The following is a 21,970-nucleotide window of genomic DNA, read 5'->3' on the forward strand; positions in this document are numbered from 1 at the left end:
ATTAAGTGCATATGGAGTAGATTATTCCTCTAGTGGACTGTCACTCACTCACTGCTGTCCATTCAGTATTCACTGGATAACTGCTATTTATGCCCAGCCCCCTCCCACTTTTTCTCTGCGCCCCAGCTCTCCAAACAACCTTCTTGTTGCAACTGGCTCCTCCCAGTAGAGCTCCCGATGTGGGGAGAGTGCACGGGCCACACCAACCTGCTAAGAGACAAGGCGATTTCCTGAGGTTAGCTCATGCACGGGCATTATTTTGTCACGGATCAGTCTCATGAGCTTGTGGAAGGTGCATCTGTCCTCAAGAGACAGACTATCACAGCCCACTATCTAAGCCTGGAAACCCAAGGGCTACACTATGCCCAGCGGGGTAGATATCCCCCTGGGACTTTCCAGGGCATAAGACACTGGATTGAGGCTGTTCATCCTGACACTGGACGGTGACAGGAGGCAGACAGCACAGTGATACACAACAGGACTGTTGTTCTATTGAAGGATGGTTTTGGCATTTTACTTTCTGGTTTCCTTTAAGCAAATTCCTTAACTTCTCTGAGCCTCTTTTTCCTCATCTACCAAACAGGGTGATAAAACTTCAGATTGATTTTTGGCTCAATATTTAAACAAAGAGCAAGATCCCGGAAGATGTTACACCAGAAAGCCTGCCCTGTCCCACCTGTTCACACTACCTCCCCAGTCCCAACTCTGCTGGTCCACCTGCTTTTCACCACCAGTCAGGGGCAAGTGCAGCATCCTTCTCAGACTTCACTGCCTCCGGAAGCCTTCCAGAAGTGTTCTCTATGCACTGCTCATCATACTGCTTCTCATCTCTTCTCTCAGACTTGAAAATTGCCCTCTTAGCAAATCGTCTCCTAGGAAAGGTAGTTACGGCTTTAAGGGAGCCACATTAGTCTTTACCACTGTGGGACAATTTTATGTACTTCAAAACAGCCATCACGTCCCCCACCCCCACCCCCAGCCACCGCAAAGACATCGTGTTCTTCAAGGATCCCCTGTCTGAGAACCAGCTTGTTAATAACAAAATTATTCCAGGTCTTACTGTTCTCTCATCTAGGAAATAAACATGCTTTTAAAACATGACAAATCAAATGGTGTTTGGAGACCATATTAACCATCTTCACTGCACTCCAAAGAACAACTCGAGACGCATAGAGAGCGGATTTTCAAAGAAGTGTTTTCTTGACCCAGTTAAATTTTTATTCAGTGAAAAAAGTTGACATTGAGACAAAAATGATCTTAAGACTGTGTGACAATAGAGTAAAATCTTCAGCATAAACCAGTGATTCGGAAACTTATCAAGGCAACTGAAATCATAAATATCTAATTTCACTTTGGAGAGAAACAAGTATACAGTGTTTCACTTGAAGAGCAGAGTAGGCCTTTATTTTGCTGCAAATACTTTCGATTTTTGCCTAAAGGTTCTAATAATTCATAACAAGAGGTTTTAAGTGAGAAATGACATGGAATATTGGAGAACAATGTTACATTTCAGCATTCATATCTGTTCCATTTGAGCTATTACACAGGAAACTAATACCATTCTTGGGTTACTTGACTCTGATGATTTAATTCAAAATATGGCTGCTCAAAATTAGTGGGCAGAAACATACATACAACCCATCCTCTCTCAAACCGTGCTCACTGGGGGCACCCCTTCTGAAAACACACTTATCATCCATGTACCCAACAGCACACACAGTCTCTTGCTATCTGCTCCTACCTCAGACTTGCATAGAAAGTAGTCTATATAAACTTAATGTACTGGCTTTAATTACACAAAAGTTGTACCTGAAAGACAGCACACACTTCCTTTAAGAAAAATAATGCAATAGCAATGTCATGATACTATCCCCACACGAGTGGAGATTCTGCACAGAATTTTATTCAGTCAATTCCTAAAATCAATATGGAGGTGGCATCCGGTTTGCTGACTTGCCTGGGTCTTTTCTTGGAGGGACCCCGCCCCCCCAGCTCTGCAAAGAAGAGAAACATCTCAGGGATTCACCATGACATTCTTTGTGGGAAAGTGACCAACCTAACCTGACAGGATGGGGTTTCTGCCCTTAGGGAAGTGCTGAGAACATGATCTCACTGGATGGAGAGTGACCGCTGGGTGAATATTCAGAGGAAGGGTTCTCCAGTCTTCCTGCCCCAACTGCCCTTACATAGTTGAAGCAGAGCTTCATCTAGTGGGTCACACATGAACATGCAGCTGTGTCCCACATGTGTCCCCCTAAAATACCCCACAGTACTAACACAGATGTACCCTCTTCCCCAAATCAGAAGTTTCAACCAGTTACCCAGCTTTGTAATTATACACCCAGCTTGCCAGGGCAGCCAGCAGTCATGGGAGCATCTCACCTGTCAGGAAAAGGTTCTGCATAGGCATGGTTTCTCCCGGACTCTCCTTTCTATTATTTCATCCACACAGACCCACATCTCCTAAGGCTCGAGGGGCAGTCAATCCATCCAGGGGCAAAACCAGCTTCCAGAGAAAATCTGTATACAGTCCCCCTGCCCACCATATGATAGTGGTCCACTGGCGGTCCGTTGTCGTCCACGTGGATGCGGGCTTCTGACATCCCAATGCATCTTCAGAGAAAATAAAGCCTTTTATCCTGTACAGTGTGAACTCTGGAGGTGGCATCTCCAACGAGGTATGAAAGCCCTTCTTCAGGGGCTCCAACTGGTCACAGTGAAGACAGTGATCTGGTCACCTTCAAAGGCTCCACGGAGTCTCTGCTCTCATTTCCTCCTGTCCCTCCCACCTCGGGACTCTCCCAGACGGCATATATACATCAAAACCTCACAAAGCTATGCAGAGGGAGGTGAGAGTGCGTGCTTCAAAAGTTCATAAAAATATACAATTTACACATAGCTGCATCTGTCTAGCTTAGTCTTCGGGAACTTAGCTCTTCTGTTTATATAAAATACTCTAGCCCTAAAAGGCTGCTTGTTCTCAAACAGCCCAGTGGCATTTTCCAAGGAGAGGGGTGATGGCCAGTCTATACAGTACGGTGCGCTAAGCATTGGCAGGCACTGGAAACAAGACTCGGACGCTCAGAAACATCTCGAGTTGCCAACTGGAGACATGAGCTCGGTAGAAAGGCTTGCCTATGGAAGAACTAAATATAAAATCTCAGCGCCTTTGATATCAGCTTTCACAAATGCCCCTCAAATTTGGCAGGAAAAAACAAGAAAATAGACTTTCTAGTGGTTCGATTAAATGACTTGCCTCCCACCAGATCATTCATCTTCAGTTACTTAAAGTGCTTATTTAAAAGGGAAGGTGGTAGGGCTCGGAGTTTTTGGCTTGGAAACTCCAAGGTAAGACACAAGATAAAGCCAAAGAACTGCCAATCTTTCAAAACATAACACAGGAAAGAGAAGGAAATCATGATGGAAGAAGGCTAGTCATTTACCACCATTCGCAACATCCTAACATCTACAGTTGAAAATACTCCTCAAGCAAAACATATATATACACACAAATAAAAAAATTTTTAACTAAAAACACTTTAATTGGCTCTTTGTTTCCCAAACACTCCCCAGGTAGAATAAAACTATGTTATCAACCAAGAATGATACTCTTGGTTAAAAGAAAGCAAAGACTTGCGAGAGGGTGATGTGTTGCATCGAGGAGGAGATGGGGCTTTGACAAAGCCTGCAGGTAAGGGACATTACGCCAAAGCATGACTTTGGAATGGCCCCAGAGCTCACTGCTTCTCAGCTGGGAAGAACTTCTGCAGTGAGGTGCATACAGTAGGCATCACAACAATCCTATACACTGAGGCGGACAACAGTAGGTCTCAAGAGTGGGCATCAGTCCCCAGTGGATCCCACATACCTACCAAGAGGCCATGGTTTGAATACAGGGGAGGCATTGAAAGGCAGAAGTATACAGCCCAGCTTATCTTACAAAGAACATCAGTGCTAGCACTGCTGCTACTGTGAGCTAGAGTGAATGGTCTCGAATTCACACATCTCCTCTAAGAGTGCATAGCATTTTCTCTTAAAATTGGGCAGGGGTACAGGCGAGGGAGGTGGAAGAAGAGAATTTAAAAAAAAAGAGAGAGAGAAGGCACTGACCCAATCCAAAGTGACTGCATATATCAGTATGGATTTTTAAGGACAGTAAGCGGCCACCTCAACACAAACATAAAACTTTCCATTTGAGATTCTCCAGTGGTAAGTTAAAGCAAACCAAAAAATAAAATAAAATCCCCCACAAAAGGAAAAATCTGCCAGTGTAGCTATCATGGCACAGATCTAGAATTCTTTCCCACAGCCAGAGTACTTTTTTGCAATGACAATGATACCAGTGTAGAATAACGCAGTGTTATTACTCTGTAGCTGTGAAAGCTACGTCTTGCACAGAGGTGTGTGCAGCGAGAGTCCATCCACTAGCCTAAGAGAAGAAGGCCGCTTGCAGGGCTTCCCAAGCTGCAGCTCTGTTTAGCGGAAATGGAGCAACGGCTCAACAGGCTCTTCTGCCAAACACCATTGTGTGACACACGAGCGGATAAAAATGGATTGTTTCCGGAATGGCAACAAAACTGCTTCTGCTCCTCATTGTCCAACCCTGCAGGCGGGGGTGCTCGTAAATTTTGTGGTGTCAGATGACCACTGAAGCCTGGCCCTACACAAGAGTCCCAATAAATTAGCAAACTAAAATAAATGTCCCCCCTTCATACACCTAAATACTTTCGTATAAACTACCTGCAAACAAAAATTTAAATTTGAGCTTACTTTCAAGGAGGAGGGGTTCTATCCATCACTCTCTCTTGAAGTCTTTATTAAATACATTTCTGCGTCTTAGAAAAATAAAAAGAATGGCCAATTTATTGAACCAAAATAATCTCACAGACTTAAAAGCATGCCCAGTAAGCACAGCCGTGTAAGACTATATTAATATCAAATCAAAGCAATTTGGTTACTAAAATCAACCTGGTTTGAAGTTCACAGTTGATTACGACAAAGTTTATTCATTCCTTTCTTTTCTTTCTTTTTTTTTTGTTTTGTTTTTGGCCCATATAAAAATAACATATTGCAACTCAAAGTGCATCTTTTAAAATAAACCATCAACTATCTTTATCAAATAAAATATTTACAACATTTGGTTTCTAGTGAGGAAAGCTCTTTCAGGCTATCACCATGGGGACGTCGTCAGAAAATCCAGTTATCATCGGAGCATCTTCATCGTCCTCCCCTAAAGGCAAGACAGTCTTGGGTGAGTTCCAGGGCACTTCGGCCTGACCCCAACCTCCCGCCACTGACCCCTATCGCTATATCACAAGCCTCAGCTACAAAAGTCAGCAGCAGAGCCAGCCAGGCACAAGGATCAGTGCTGAAACCAGCCCAGCTTCTGACATTCTTAGGTCACCTGTTCCCCATCAACAGGTGGCCAACCTTCTTTTCATGGTAGCTTGAACTTAACCAGAAAAGGAAAGTAAATTTAAAGAGGGGAGATCTTATTATCCATCCCAAATTCCAATGGGTGGCTTAGGCGCCCCGGTTTGAGTTATCCACACACTATGCTAGCGGTGAATGTCACCATCTGTTTCGCACACACCGGGTTGGCTGAAAAGTTCCTTCGGGTTTTACAGGTGTGGCAGGGGTACCTATTAATTGTAGTAACTCACAAGGTGTTAGTGAAATAACCAGAATTAATCTTTGACCGGCCAAAATAAAAATTGCCGGTCACAGGCATTAGTTTTTGCAAAAATTCCCCAGTTAGTAATGAGTTAAGTATATTTATTGAGTAGTTTACTCCCTCGAGGAGCATTTTGGCATTTGAGCACACATACATTTATATAAGAACAGGGACATTTCCTTCCCTTCCCCAGGTCATATACCACTGATAGGTAAAAGAACGGCCAGGGAGGTTGTGCTAGCCACGGGAGAGAGAAACAGCATGATGGGAAGGGTGATTTGGACAGAGACGGATGAAGAAAACATGGCTTTTTGTCAGTCAAGACAAACATCTCCAAAGATGTCAGACCTCCATCTGTGAGCATTGAGAGGGGTCGGAAAGTCTTGAGAATCTGCTGCCACTCTGGGAACACCCAAAGCCAAGGAAGGGTCCACCCATCCTTTGTGTAGATGGCAAGCTCCCACTGTTCTTTGACAGAACCCCCCGTCTTGGGCATGCTATCGAACAGTTTCGTTCAGTCGCTCAGGGGTGTCCAACTCTTTTGTGACCCCATGGGGTATAGCTCACCAATCTCCTCTGTCCATGAGATTTCCCAGGCAAGAATACTGGAGTGGGTTGCCATTTCCTTCTCCAGGGGATCTTCCTGGACCAGGGATCAAACCCACATCTCCTGCATTGGCAGGTGGATTCTTTACCACTGAGCCACCAGGGAAGCCCCCACTGAACTGAGGACTGGTATTTTAATTTAGAAGCAACTGCAAAGTAAAGGGCTCCAACTGATTCACCCCAAAGCAGTGGGATCACCGGCTAATGAAGAACTCTGCTGGCAACAAAAGACAAGCTACTCAAGGCAGGCAATTCCTCAGCACACCCCTGGCCTTGTGGGGCCTGCCCTGGGAGGGAGAGCCATGCACCCCGCCCCACTCACCCAGGTCATCCCCCGAGGAGAAGATGGCCGAGCCCAGCCTGGAGCTGTAGTGGCTGTTGGCAAAAGCCGTGAAGCTGCTCTGTAGCCTCCGGTGCTTTGCGTACAGGACGGCGAAGCCGACACCCAGGCTCAGCAGGACCAGGAACAGGATGGGGACCACCACGGCAGCGACATCGGTAGATCTGGCGGCCTGGATCGCTGACGCAGAGCCACCTGCCAACGCAAGACACCAACCCGTAAGGCTCCCAGGGGAGGGCGGGAGAGGGGACCAGGCAACCCCTCACCGCCCCAGCCACCCAAATGATGCCAAGAGTCGGCAGCAGCTCCCTGAATCGCCTGTCCCATGTGGCACGTTCCTGCATGTGACACCCGAATGTTTCCCCACTCCTCACCACGAGGTGATGGAGGACAGGCCTCATGCGTGCAAATACGGTAATTACATCAGGCTCCTAATCACTGCCTCGTTGGTTATTTAGATAATCTCTTGGAAGGGAGACCTTTGTTGGGGTATCAACACTGATTTCATTAGCATTATTACTTAAGACCACTTGCTTGCCTTACATAAGAGGATGTGAAATCAGACCACTAATTAACGAGATTGCAATTATTTCCCCCTACTTGGCACCAAAGTCACTCTGAACTGCAATTACCTGAAGCTCCATTAAGTGATACAAATGAGATTCCTTTACTGCAGTACTGACTTCACAGCTCGGGAAGTTTTATGAGGTTTATTTTTTACTTAAAAGAGAAAGAGGGAATCTTTCTATATACATTTAACATTTTTAAAAAGCTTTCTGCAAAGCCTTTTGGGTGTCTATAACCTATCAGTGATGCTCCCCCTTCCCACTGTCTTCAACAAAAAATACTAGCTTTATCATGATATACTGATACAGTTGTAGCAACAGGACTCTGTTGGGTTTGGGCCAGTCTTTCTGCAAAGGGCAGATTTTGCATAGCAGAAATCCTGGGGAAAGTCTGAGCCTGCGGCAGGAATACAGTCATGTGAGTCAGTTTTAGCTAAGGATGCAAAGCGAACTTCCTTGGTCTCCATGAGAAGCCTTATGAGGCTTGATGCTGTTCCGTGGTGCAGGGTGAGGAGATGAGGCCAGTCCCCCTCCTCATGGGGAAAGTTCAGTAGTTACACAGGGGTTCATCACAACAGGTCCCCACAAAGATGAGCCAGAGAACAGCCATTTCCTGCAAGCCTGATATAACAATTCAATATCTGTGTCTTTAGTTTCTTCACTATTGATTTAATACTAGACAAAACTCTCCCCAATCTCAGTCACGTGTCCCAACCTAATCTCAACTGTGAAGTGGTAAACAGGGAAAGCTCTGGGCTGGAGCAGTTAAGAGGAAGCCAGCACGGCGGAGGCGACAGAAATGGAGCCCGTTCCCACCCCCACCCACCTCCAAGGGGACGTGACCATCACAGGGCAGGATGTGGTCCACGGAAACATCTACCTGAGCAATTCTTCCACCTGACGATCCTGGTTTTACAAAGGCAGCTGGCACATGCCCTCAAAGCAGTTTTCCCCAAAGTCTATTTCACAGGTTGTTACTTGGTTTTACTTTAAAAGGAGGCTCTGCTTAAGATACACTAAGACAAGAGCTTGGTTGATTGTTTTCTGTAGGACGTTTTCAGAACCTCGAACAGGCTCAATTCTCTGAAAGGATGTGATGTACAAGTTTCCCTCTTCTTTACTTTATTTATGTATTTATTTTTGGTCACGCTGGGCCTTTATTGCTGTGCATGGGCTTTCTCTAACTGTGGCGAGCAGGGGCTACTTTCCAGTTGCAGTACGTGTGTTTCTGATTGCAGTGGCTTCTCTTATTGCGGTGGTGCATGGGCTCTGGGCACACAGGCTTTAGCAGTTGCAGCGCTCAGGCTCTAGAGGGCGGGCTCAGTAGCTGTGTGTGGTGCATCGTCTTGGCTGCTCCCAGGCATGTGGAGTCTTCCTGGCCCAGGGATGGAACCTGTATCCCCTGCATTGTCAGGCGGGTTCCCGTCCACCGCGTCACTAGGAAAGTCCCAAGATCTCCCCTTTTAGAGAGATGCCAAGGAAAAGGTATTCCACTAGAAGCCACTCCAGGAAAGGTGAAGGAACAGACAACAGGTCTAACATAAGACTCTGAGCTTAAGAACTGGTTGGTTGTCGACTGGGAGTAAATGTAACTAAATAGACCAGTGGCAAAACATCTGCTGAAATCCTGGATAAGCTATTATGACCTGAGCAGAATTTCTGTGTAAATGGGAGGTTCCTCTCCCTTGCCATAAGCATGGCCCCACAGGGCTGTCTGTGAGTGTCCAGGAAACAAAGATCCCAGACTGACCTCAGGATCTGATCTGAGGATGACAGCAAAGATGAAGGGAAGGCTGGGAAGTCAGTGACGCTGTGATGAGATAATCTATTGACTTGGAAAATCATGGGGAATATTAGCATACAAGAGGCTCTGAAAGGTCCTCCAGAAAATAAAAATAAAACTCATTAAGCTATGGCTTCCCAAATAGACTCTCCTTTTTAAACAAAACATTTCCTTTCTTCTGACTTACATTCAGAATATAGTCACCTTGTAACCCTAGCACCTCACACCATGCCTGACTAGGGGAGGATTTGTTAAATAAATCAATGCCTGATTAAGCTGATGCATGAACAATTTTCTTTAGCACTGCAAGAATACTTCAAATGCATTTTTAGAAAGACACATGTTCATCAAGGATTTCCCAGGTGGCGCTAGGGGTAAAGAAACCACCTGCCAACGCAAGAGACATGAGACGCGGGTTCGATCCCCGAGTCAGGAAGATCCCCTGGAGGAGGGCATGGAAACTCATTCCAGTATTCTTGCCTGGAGAATCCCACGGACTGAGGAGCCTGGAGGGCTACAGTCCACAGGCTCGCAGAGTCTGACATGACTGAAGCGACTGAGCACGCATGCACGTGTTCATCAAACCACGCTACATCCTTGATATATTTCCTGGGAAATGGAGGAACAGTGACTTACCAGACCCCAACTCATCATAGAGCAGGACTGCAGGCTCCCCACAGATCTGGCTGCCGAAAAGACATCGGGCTTGGACAGTGAAAGTATAATTATGACCCAATTTCAAGTTGGAAATTTTAAAGAAATTGTCAGTAGTATTCCCAAGGTAAGCTGAGATATTCATGACACTATCAAACATGTGTATCTCGTAGCCCTGAAAACAAACACAGGAGGGACTGCTCAGGAAGTTAAACAAGGAAACGGGCAGCTTCTATTACGGATTACAACTTTATACGAGCTCCTTTCTGCAGGGACTTATAGATGTTAAAGCACTTTGAGTTTCGTACAAGTTTTTTATACATCATCACTGAGATTAGATTCAGAAAATGGGTATTTTCTCAAACTCAAAGTCTCAAATAACTACCACATCTGCTTCTGAGCCATGAAGCAGAAGTGGAAAAACAAAAGTCATTTTAACAAACACTGATTTTTCAAAGTTCTGGTCGGTTCACTCATCTCCAGGAATGTTTAAATGCCACAAAGAATCCATACAGTTAAAGCAACAGTTCACTGTAATGGGACTGGACTAATCCAGGCAGCAGTGGATTCCAGCCCTGGAAAAAAGGAATTTGCAATCGTGAAAATGAGACACTGCTCCTTAAAACAGCCTGTGGGAACTGCACTGTCAGCTGCCAGCTCACTTCCTAGCTCCTTTCTTTTCGACTCTTCCAAGATGATCGTAGCCCCAGCCCAGCCTGGCCTTGAACCCAGCAGCACTGCAGCAGCTCAGAACTATTCACTGGGGGAGTATGGAATAAGCAGCCTACTTAGACTGGCTCAGGGCGAGTCCTTGGCTCCTGTGCTGGAAAAGTCCCTCTTGGAACAGCCCGGACCTAGTATGCTGGCTGGGATCAGGACTGACTTCCAGACTTCTAGGTCAATCTCCAAGTTTTCCAGTGTCAGAGCTACCGGCACCTCCCCTGCCCCCACAAAACCCCTTCTCCACTCTATCTCTACTCACATACTGGGCCCCACAGCATAATCATGATCTCCTGGTTCTTCTGTTGACCTGCACCTTCTCTGAACTCCAAGTCAGGCAGCAGGAAGAAGGACCTGTCCAGCTTAGGCCAGAACCCCCCAGTGGGAATGGAATACTGACTGCAAGCCCAACCTTTATAAAGCTGGGCTCCTGACACCCTGATGACAACGGGGTGTCCTGGATCAGCTGCCTGGAGTCCCCGCTCCTACATCCTTGTTTATAAACTAGTAGCTAGCATTTATTATTTTCTATCTAACATATATGTGGTATAGGACATTTGCGAAACACACAAAGGTATTAAAAAAAATGGAAAATGATACAAATGCTAGCCACCCAAAATTGACGGACTGATCCTTTTCTGGTGGGCATTAGGGTGTCTCTTCTTAATTACTGTCATAAAGAAAATTCTTTATGTACATTTCTTTCCTTAGAGTAAAATCCTAGAAGAATTGCTGGATCAAAGGATGTCACACTTTCAATGTTTCTGATACCTACTGTAAGTGCCCTATAGAAGGTGGAGCCCATTCATTCTCCCAGGGGCGTCCTCTTCCCAGGGATGACTCTTACTGGTACTATCCCTCCCGAAAACTTTTGTCCATGGAGTGTGAGTGCTGTGTCTTTGCTGCAAGTTAAGATTTCTAGTGGGGCTAAAACTGTTTTCTTTTGCTCACTGTTGCTTGAAACTCTTAACTTTGTCACCTGTACCTTATTCAAAATGAGAATAAGCTGACCCTTGAACAATGTGGCAGTTGGGATCTGACCCTCTGAGGAGTCAAAAATCTGAGAATGACTTAAGAGTGCATCCTCTGGATTCATAGTTCTCCATCTTTGGATCCAACTATCTGCAGATTGTCTGGTATATTAAGTCCCCTACACACAAACGAGTTCCATTCAGAGAGTGCATTTTTAAGTCCAATTTGTTCGTTAAGTCCAACAAAGTTAGCCTAGGTATCCGACTAACACAGCTGGCTCTATAGCACTACTTTTACGCTTCCCTCTGGACATTCCAGGGATTCCTTGGTGGCTCAGTCAGTGAACAATCTGCCTGCAATGCAAGTGGCCTGGGTTCAATCCCTGGGTCGAAAAGATCCCCTGGAGAGGGAAATGGCAACCAATCCAGCATTCTTGCCTGGGAAATCCCACGGACAAAGGAGCCTGGCGGGCTACAGTCCACGGGATTGCAAAGAGTCGGACACAACTTAGCGACTAAACCATCCACAACTGGACATCCTGAGCTGGAAATAAAGATGGTATACTATTGTACTCTATACAGTGAAAAGTGAAAGTGTTAGTCACTCAGTCGTGTCTGACTCTGCAACCCCACGGACTGTAGCCCGCCAGCCTTCTCAGTCCATGGAATTCTCCAGGCAAGAATGCTGGAGTGGGTACCACTTCCCTTCTCCAAGGGATCTTTCTGACCCAGGATTGAACCTGGGTCCCTTGCATTACAGGCAGATTCTTTACCATCTGAGGCACCAGGGAAGCCCACTCTATACAGCACTGTACGTAAAGCACACAAAAGTGCACCACTCGTAGAGGATGCACATGTGACAACCACGCCAGACGTGTGGGCTAACTCACGTGACTGCACATGTGAGCCCACGTTCCAATCTTTGAAGTTCACAATCTGAAGGTTCACATGTAGGGGACTTACTGTACTGTAGGTTATCTGTGGAGGTATACAGATCAAATCTGCATTTTTCAAGGGTCGTTTTTCGGTTTTGAATTTGTTTGAAAGCCTTCTTTATACTTCTGTATATTAACCATTTATATGTCACTGTTGTGAGAGTTGTTAACAATTTTCACATTGAATTTCTCTTTGCTTCTGGCATTACACGGTGATGATTTAAAACTGTTGGGGTCTTTGTGCACATCATACCCCAAAAAAGCTGTTGTTGATTTTTATTGTGTCTCTATTTAGCTCTGCCCACAATGGAGCCAACCAGCTTCATTCAAGACCCTTGGGTGGCAAATCTGTTTCCAGGTGCCACATTCCTCCTCCTGTCTCCTGCTGTGAATATAGTAATTGGCCTGCTAATAACAAAACACAGTGTTTTTCGTATGTCAGCAGACTGTCTTAAAGCACTTCCTGTTCACTGGAAAGAAACTGATGAGATTCCAGGTTGGCAGTGCAGCTCGGTTCCCCAGTGCTGAAGCCATACCATAGCCTTGCTCTCAGACTGTCTGGGAAAGATGGGCCCTGGGTGCTGGTGCTGAGTCCCAGTCAAGCCCTAGGAAGCACAGTGAGGACTGCAGCCCATTTCCCTGTCTTTCAGGGGACGACCAGTTCACGACTGAAAAGGGCTCAGTGCAGAGATTCGCATCTTTAATGGGCAATATAAACATTTGGCTAATTAGCAATCCCACCGAAAATGGTCCTTTAATTCTCACGTTCACTCCCCTGCCCTATTCTTTCTTTTGACTCTGTCTATGCCAACAGGCTGTTAACGAGCTCATCTCCAAAATGGCATTTCAATTAGATTTCCAAAGCCATTGAGAAGGAGGGAGGAACTTACCCTGCTTTCATTAAAATACTTTTCTTTCAAAGCTAGGCTTTTCCAAAACAGAAGGACGTGGTCATTTTCTGTTATGATTTTTAAGGCATCAGGTGCTAATAATGAAACTGAAAATGAAAGATGAATTAGGAGACAGTTAGTGGCTACACATATGAGTCTCTGCTTTCTTGTCCATCAAAGGTTGATGAAATAACACTAACCCTAAAGGAATTAGTTAAGGAAGAAAAAAAAAAACACACATATATCCACTTAGCATAGAGCCTAGCACATTCTACACACTCTTTAACTGACATCTACTTTGTTGTTATAATTAATGTCTTTAACCAAGAAATTTGGATGGTGTCTAATTTAGTAGCCCTCAGACCCAAACATGGTCAAAAAGAAATGGCAAAGGGGTGAAGCTGGACTAGTTCAAAGCCTGCCTGCACTTCTGCTCTGGTTCCAGTTTGCCTTCCTGCCTGAAATTCCAGAGGGGCTCAGTGAGGGCCTAGAGAGCTCAGCCTGAAGACAGAGCTCCAGAATGACCACAAAGTATGTTCCAGGCCCACAGTCCATACTGCCAGCCTCCGATACTGTTACTCCTGATGTTGTCTGATGCTGTCCAAATAACTGGGCTTACTACCTGCTCTGTGAACTTGAACCTGACCTAAGCCAGCCTATGGCTGGCAGCAAATCACCCTTTAAGGTATTACCCAACTCCTGGTCTCTATCCATTTCTGCATCTGATATTGTCCTAGAAACCACAGTGACTTCAGTCCAGGTACCCAGATGCAACGTTTGGCTTTACGGGCCAAAGATTCAGTTTCATTTCCTAACTCTCTTGGAAATATCAAAACCAGCTAGGGGAAGGGAGACCACAGGGGACAGAGAATATAGAAAATGACAGCCACTCCCCCGCCCACGGTGCCCCTGCCACCACCCTGCAGCCCAGAGTCTGGGACCCCTGACAGCTCTGCCCCAACCGAGATATGGAGGGTCCTCTCTGCACTTCCTGGGCAAGTCCTGATGGAAACCCCATGTCTTCAAGAAAATAAAAGACGAAAAACAGAAATGCCACACCTCGAGAAGTCCTAGCAGCAATGGGGTGCCCTGCTGTGTGAGAAGGCCGCTAATCTCTCGCCAGCTTACCCGTGGTAATTTTGATACTGGAGTCTTTGCTCATGTTCCCCAGCTGGACAATGATGTGATATTTCCCTCCAGGCTCCAACTTGTTCAGCGTGTATTCCACGGTACTGTTGCGGGATTTCACCTTGTAGCTCCTCTCACTCTTTCTTATTAGATCTTTAACTGCAATTGCATATAACTGGGACAAGAAAAAGACATCTTAATGGTAATCAGAAACCTGGCCTCTTCTACTCTTTGAAGTTCAGTGGTGGCCCATGCGACAGAAGTACGTCAGTGGCTGTGACCCCCAAAAATAATATTTTGGGTCACAACATCTGACTCTGGTTCTTTGGAAAGCCTCTGGGGTGGTCAGGTCCAACTTTACAACATGTATTCATGCACAAAAATGTGCAGAGAATTATCAGCATGATCCCCAAAAAAAACCCACGTCCCCGGAGATGGCAGGAATGGCAAGGGGATGGAAATCAAAGCAGCCTGGGAAAGCGAAAGTGGGAGATGTTTCTAGAATCAATGCCTCTTCTTTTAGGGTCAGTTGTTTAGCTGGTAAGTTGTATCAGACTCTTGCAACCTCAAGGACTGAAGCCCACCAGGATCTTCTGTCCATGGGATTTCCCAGGCAAGAATCCTGGAGTGGGTTGCCATTTCCTCCTCCAGGGGATCTTCCAAACCCAGGGATCAAACTCATGCCTTCTGCATTGGCCAATGGATTCTTTACCACTGAGCCACCGGGGAGCCCTCTGGTAGGGCAGGGGCCAGCAAACTTTTTTTGTAAAGGTTCAGATTGTAAATATCTTAGGCCTTGAAGGGTAGATGGCATGAACCACAATTACTCAACTCTCTTGTTTGTAGCATGAAAGTAGCCATAGAAAACATGTAAACAAACGGGCATAACTTGGTTCTAATAAAACTTTATTTATAAAAACAGGCAGTGGGCTAGATTTAACCTGCAGGCCAATTGCTGGTGAAGGCAGAGAAAAGGAGGAACAAACCAATATAGCAGCCAGGAATAACAGAGACACGACAACAAAGAGGAGATACCTATGAGGACCCTGTCTCTGGCGAGACAGAAATGGGGGGGAACCTCTTGCTGAGCTCCATGCACCAGGCCTAGGTGTCCTGCCCCATTACAGGACCCCCCTGCCCCCAAACCAAACCACATCCAGAATAAGCAAGGTTGCCAGCACGCCTGGCCTGCTCACCAGGTCCTGGTCCGGAGAATCGTACGGGGATTCCCACTTGATAACAGCAGAGGTTTTGCCCATGTGGACCACGTGCAGGTGACGGGGAGGAAGCCTGCTATCTGGGATCATCCTCACCACGACATAGTCAGAGGACGGCCCCTGGTAAGGCACCACCACCCGGACCTGAAATAAACACCACTCAAACTCACACAGTGGTCAGCAGATCATTTTTTCCCAAACAACACAGTGACACATGTACACAATTAAAATTCAGTGCATACAAAAAAGCAGAATACGTCCCCACCTACCCCAGATCTCTAATCCATTCCCCACAGACAGTACTAGTAATGATTTTACCTGCTTCCTTCCAGAAATGTCCTATGCAAATATAAGCACAAATACAGAGGGACGGAAGGGTGTGTGTATAGATACATACATACATACATGTGTGTGCTTCTGCATGTGAGTGTATGTGTAACTTATTGTCCTTAACTTTTTTATACAAATGGAAAACCATTACACACATAATTATGCTCTTTGGTTCTTTTACTTAATAATACAGCTTGGGAATTTTTCCCAAATCAGTACATTTAGTTTGCTGTATTTGTGTTGGATGACTGCCCTGTATTCCATCTCAAAGATAAGCCATAATACTTTTAACCAGTCTTCTCCTGATAGATGTTTGTTTCAAATCTTTTGTTTTCACAAGCGATAGTAGTCCAAACATGATTTTCCATATACCTTGGCACACACGTAAAAGCATGGCTAAACTCCTAGAAGTGGAATCTGATACAAGCTTTCATCTATTCCTGAGACCCATTTACCAAGTTCTCAGTCCTGCACAAGGGAGCTACCGATGGTTAAGTGGCCGTTCATTCTGTGCTTCAAGTAAAAACCTGATGCTTGTGGAGAATAACTATCCTCTCATCTCTCCTTCCCTCCTCCCACCCCCTTACACTCAACACGCGCGTGCATGTACACACACACACACATGGATCCTGGAATCCCCATCTCCAGCTCCCCAGGTCCTAGGTCTGAGCTTGGAGCCTAGCAACTAAGACCTCCTCAAAAAATAAAACATTCCTCTGTGCTCCTGGCATTAAGAAACTTACCAGAAACAAATATTGCTCGTCCCCACTGACAAGGACTGTTCTGTTGTGCTGCGAAGTAGTCAAGCTCTTGGGGTTGCGATAGAGGTCAAGAAAGGACGTGGCATAGAAGATACCGTAAACCTGGTAAAAGGAGAGAACAGAAAAGGGCACCAGTTCAACAGCCAGTGACCTCACTCTCATGAAAGCCCTGATTTAAGACCCTGGGAACCGCTCCACATGAGCTCACAAAGAAGTCTTCATTCGGCATCTATTTCATCAGCGTTTACAGAGAAGGCACCCTGGGCCAAGCAGCGGCGTCCCACCTACGGAGATAAACAAGACGTGGTCTCTGTCCTCAGAGCTCGCTTTCTTGAGGAAAGCCAGGCAAAGAAGAAAAACAGATTTATAAATAACAAGTTGTAAATACGAAACTCCTGGAAGCTATACTAGAAGACTGAATGATAAGCTGGGGAAAAGAGGGAATGACCAAGAAGTGGGGACACTCTTCTAGTGTGATGGGGGTAGCAAGTGTGCAAGCTGGTGGAGAGCGCGTGTGGAGGGACGGCAGACACTGCCGGCTGCCCAGCCAGCCCCCGTCTTCCCCTCCTCCTGCAGCAGAATCCTGGTTCTTAGTGAGAGTTGCTACCTGGAAACCTGCCTGCATCCCACCTCCTTCCACCAGGCAGGACAGGCCAGGTGACAGGGATGCTCAACAAGGTGTCAGCAGACATCCTGGGTGGGACCTCAGTGGGGGCTCATGGACATGCAGGGAGAGCACTTCTTCCTCCCTCCCGCTGCCTGGAATACACACGGTGATGTGGCCCGGTCCAAGCCCTGGACTGCAAGGTGATGCCACAGGCCAGCGTGATGTCCCCTGCCACCCACAGGCCAGGGTGGCAGGAGACTGGCTGCTGTTGTTCAGTCACTAAGTTGTGTTCAACTCTTTGCAACCCCATGGGCTACAGCACACCAGGCTTCCCTGTCCTTCACCATCTCCTGGAGTCTGCTCAAACTCATGTCCATTGCATCAGTGATGCCATCCAACCATCTCATTCTCTGTCGACCCCCCTCCCTTCTTCTTTTGCCCTCAATCTTTTCCAATGAGTCAGCTCTTTGCATCAGGTGGCCAAAGTATTGGAGCTTCAGCATCAGTCCTTCCAATGAATATTCAGGGTTGATTTCCTTTAGGATTCATCTCCTTGCTGTCCAAAGGACTCTCAAGTGTCTTCTTCAGCAGCACAGTTTGAAAACATCGGTTCTTCAGTTCTCAGCCTTCTTTATGGTCCAACTCTCACATCCATATAAGAAAAACCACAGCTTTGACTATACAGACCTTTGTCAGGAGGGACTGGGAAACGGATCAAACCATGTTGCTGATATAGAAGCCCTGATGGCTGAACTCCAAACTCTGAACAACTCATAATTAGGAGGGAAATGAACTGTTGAAACCCACTCCTGTTCTATGCGGCCATTCTTAACCCTAAGTGATATACATGGAGATAAAGCAGGAGGTGGGAGTCTGATGGCCCTTGTAGTGGGAAAAGTAATGGCTGAGAGTATTTATAACAGGGTAAGTGTGAGGAAGCTTCCTTTGTAAGGTAGAGACAGACGGTATTTTCTCCACAAGTATATGAGCGGGCAAGACAGGGGACTTGAAAGCCGTACTAGTCTGGAGAAGCCCTGGGGGTGCAGGAAACCCATCAGAGATTCTCATGTCTCAGATAAACAAATAGGAACAGAACAGGAATAGGGGGATGAGTGAGCTCAGATGGGACAGCAGAGGGGGACCCAGGGTGCAGGCAGGTCTGACCCTGGAGAGGATGGGCTTGTGGGCAGCACGTGGTGGAGGCTCCAGCCAAGAGCCAGGAAAGGGGACCCCAGAGCCTAGGGAGCCAGAGTGTAAGAAGGCCACACTTGACAGTGACGGGAACAGCTCTTGTGGTGGAGACAACAACTCTAGGTGAGACTCCAGCATCCGCAGTGAGCTGGAGACAGGTGGGAGCTGAGAGCTTCGTTCAGGGTACTCCATGGGCCCCTGACCCTTGGAAGGGTACCATGAGTGCAAGCAGACTCTCAACATGGAGGAGGCGCCTTCTCCAAGTTCACACATGATAAGACACTAAAATCAAGTCGCAGACCAGCGCTCTATAAGCAATGCCCCGCTCTGTGCAGAGGGCTGGGTGTGACCGGTAGGCAGGCCTGAGTTGGGTACACAGCCCAGAGACAGAGGCCCCTCTCTGAGGAGAGTCCAGTTCCAGGTATAATGGAGCCCAGGGGGTGGCTCTGGGCATCTCACCCCCGTCCCTGCCTCAGAGTGAGGTTCAAGAGCAACAGAAGCGCCCAGGCTGTTTCTCCGGCTAGACCTGAGCTCCGACTCAGTCTGCTGCTTACTAACCCGTGACTGCGGCCCGTGACCTCACCCCTCCGAGCCGAGGTCTCCTCCCTGGTAGAGCAGAAACGTTTACCCCCCAGAGCTGATAAAAGTAGGAAGCAGGAGACCATGGATGGAGGGTGGGCATCATGCCTGGCACACAGCAGGGGCTCAACAACTCTCACCTCCCCTTCCTTCTTCACGGCTGAGCTCACAGACAATTACTGGCAAACCTTGGTTCTTTCCCCATGAACCAGTCCTGCCCCCAGTGCTTGCTGGATGTGCCCTCAGAAGACAAAGGCCAACTCCTCTTCACCAGCGAGTGAGGATTCTTACAGATTTAGTCCCATACACGTTTCTATGTGGAAAACTCAGAAAATGACCCTTCCCTTCAAGATCTTATCAACTAGTTAGGGAGATGAGAGTAGACAGAAGATACCAAATCAGATTTGCAGTGTCTATATGGCACCAACTCTAAGGATTTACTTCTTAAGGGAAGGAGACCGAGGAGAAGAACTAGGATTCAACTGCAGAGCAGGAGGGGGAAGGATTCCAGGGAGGACAGAACAGAAGCCACAGGGCAGGGGCAGAAGGTGGATAAAAACCACCCTGGGAAGGTGTGCCTAAAAGCAAAGGGGAGCTCTGGGGAGGGTGGGGAAGCAAAACCAGACTCAAAAAGAAGCACGGATCTAATCCCAGTGCATCAAATGCATTAAAAAAATAAATAAAAGAAACAAAAAGACCCAAGTCCAAGTGCAGTGGGGGCCCTGGGATGAAGAGGGAGGCATGTCTTGGGGGGCACCTGTGTGCTTGAGAAGGCAACGTGTGTGTGGGGGATCCCCCGGGTGGGGAGGGGCGAGAGGAACCCAGGCATGTCCTCAGGTGTGATACTCATTGTCAAGGCAACTGACTTCTCACCCATCCCCAGGTAAGGACCCCCCCACTCCGCTGCAGTGCCTGATCAGGAATGTGACCCCTCTTCATACTTGGCTTAAACAACAGGGGCTCTTTCTTCTTAGATGCTGGCCAGGTTGTAGAAAGGGATGTCAGGTGCCTCTTGGAGGTGATCCAGAGCTGACCAAGAGGGTAGCTTGTGTTTGGGATAAGGAAAAAAAAACAATGACAGGGGAAGCCCTGGGGGTGTCTGGTGGTCTAGTGCCAGGGGAGGGTCCATCCTCACTCTGCAGAGGTCATCCAGGCTGACTCACCACATTCCTGGGGCCCGTCCAGGTGCATTCCACTGCCGTCTGATTGATGGCCTTGGCTTTGAGGCTCGGGGCGGGTGGGCGGACACCTCTGGTTGTGACACGCTTGAATGCCAGAGGACTGTCCCCCAGGTCGGTCTTGGCCCAGGCAGAAATCTCGTAGGGCGTATGAGCTGTCAGGTTGCCAACTGGGGAAACAGGGACAAAGGTTGGAGCAGTGGTCTTTATACGCACACTTTATCTTTTTCTTTTGCACATGTCTTTATATGTATACCTTATTTTTTTACATTTTTTTTTTCCTTTTTATCTTTTGACTGTGCCATGTGGCATGTAGGATCTTAGCTCCTCAACCAGGGATCAAACTCTCATCCCCTGTGTTAGCAGCATGGAATCTTAACCCCTGGACCACCAGGGAAGTCCACCTATTTTTTTCAATGTAACCTCTCCATTTAAGTGAGTCCCTCATGTTGTAGGATGTTTATTATTTTACGAATTCACTTGGCATGATTTATCAATGAAAACTGCAAATAACACAGTGCATGGGCATGGAAAAAATTCCTTTAAAGCTGACCATCTGTGGATGGTCGATCCTCGGGGAGAGCCATTTAGCCTTGTGAGGGTCTTGAAATCCTTCATAACCTTCAATCCAGGTACAAGAGAGGGATCCAAAAATCTGTGCAACCAGTATGTCCGTCACTGTATTTGTTTCAGCAGAAAAAAGTATAACCATCTGATCACCCAACAAGGCAGCAGTTAAATAAGGTGCATCCATGCACTTCAAGCGCACTCCCTGAACTGTCACAGCCACTAGAAGTTGTTTCCAAGAATACATACTGCAACTGGAAAATTCTGTGATTTAGGTTCAGTAAAAAAGACAGGAGATAAAAGTATATACAGTACATATAAAGAAGTCAACGAAGAGGAAAGGTACCAAGTTAGGGGATACTCCAAATTATTTATAAAAGTGGTTTCCCTAGGAAGTGAAATTATAGGAATTAAAAACTTTTATTATACGTTTTTTTGTTTTCTAAATTTTCTGTAATAAAGATGTGCCTCTTTCTAAGTAGGGAAAATGTCATCAGAAACTGAAAGGGCAGTGAGCCTTAAGAAGAATATGTTTAATGGGAATTAGACATTGTAAATGTAACGTTGTAAATCATTGTTATCATTGTAAATCAACTATATTTCAATAGAAATAAATATCAAGCAGAAAAAAAAGAAGGATATGCTAAGAGGACAGCCTTTGGAATCAAGAGGGCTTGGGTTCAAGGCCTGACTCTACGCTTCGTGGTTGCAGAAGCCAAGAATGAAGAATTCAAACTCTCCAAGCCCAGATCCTTGTTGGTACGATGTAGAAGAGCAACACTCATGGCGGCTGGCTGTGGCAGGGAATAAAAGAGAAAATGCTCCTCAACAAGTGCTTCGCATGACCCCTGGCGTGAAAAAGGGCCTTTGTGGGTCTCAGGCAATGGCTGGTAGGACTTTTCTCCCCAACTCTGCCAGTTTCTCTTGGTGTGATGTAGGGGCAATGAGATCGCAGCCTTCAGAATTAAGAGATGTGGCTTCCAATCCCGGCACTGCTGCCTTCTGAGGGAACCGCTCGATCCCTGAACCTTATGTTCTGATCCATAAAATGAGGCTATACCGCAGCATCATTTTTGAGGTGTTAGGTATCCAGTGGTCATGTATAGATGTGAGAGTTGGACTGTGAAGAAAGCTGAGCGCCGAAGAATTGATGCTTTTCAACTGTGGTAACTGAGGTAACTAATCCCGAGAATTCTTTGGGGAGGGAAAAACATCATCTGTAAAAGGTTAATCTGACTTCTTTCCAGCGTTTCATCCTTTTTAAGCCTCCAAC

General features: G+C 46.5%; 1 protein-coding gene across 2 annotated transcripts in view; it reads right to left on the reverse strand.

The window, feature by feature from the left end:
* Positions 1-1,193: 1,193 nt before the first annotated feature.
* Positions 1,194-21,970, reverse strand: part of SORL1 (sortilin related receptor 1) — a 159,450-nt gene continuing 138,673 nt past the window's right edge. For both annotated transcript variants that reach the window (XM_070473463.1, XM_070473464.1), the window contains exons 41-48: positions 20,116-20,300; positions 16,558-16,677; positions 15,464-15,628; positions 14,268-14,442; positions 13,140-13,246; positions 9,606-9,798; positions 6,603-6,815; positions 1,194-5,230 (exon numbers count right to left, since the gene is read on the reverse strand). In XM_070473463.1, the coding sequence (XP_070329564.1) occupies positions 5,163-5,230; positions 6,603-6,815; positions 9,606-9,798; positions 13,140-13,246; positions 14,268-14,442; positions 15,464-15,628; positions 16,558-16,677; positions 20,116-20,300 (1,226 nt within the window). In that variant the 3' untranslated portion in view covers positions 1,194-5,162. The remainder of the gene's footprint in view (positions 5,231-6,602; positions 6,816-9,605; positions 9,799-13,139; positions 13,247-14,267; positions 14,443-15,463; positions 15,629-16,557; positions 16,678-20,115; positions 20,301-21,970) is intronic.

This window comes from Odocoileus virginianus, chromosome 10 (genome assembly GCF_023699985.2).
Source record: "Odocoileus virginianus isolate 20LAN1187 ecotype Illinois chromosome 10, Ovbor_1.2, whole genome shotgun sequence".
Classification (NCBI taxonomy): domain Eukaryota; kingdom Metazoa; phylum Chordata; class Mammalia; order Artiodactyla; family Cervidae; genus Odocoileus; species Odocoileus virginianus.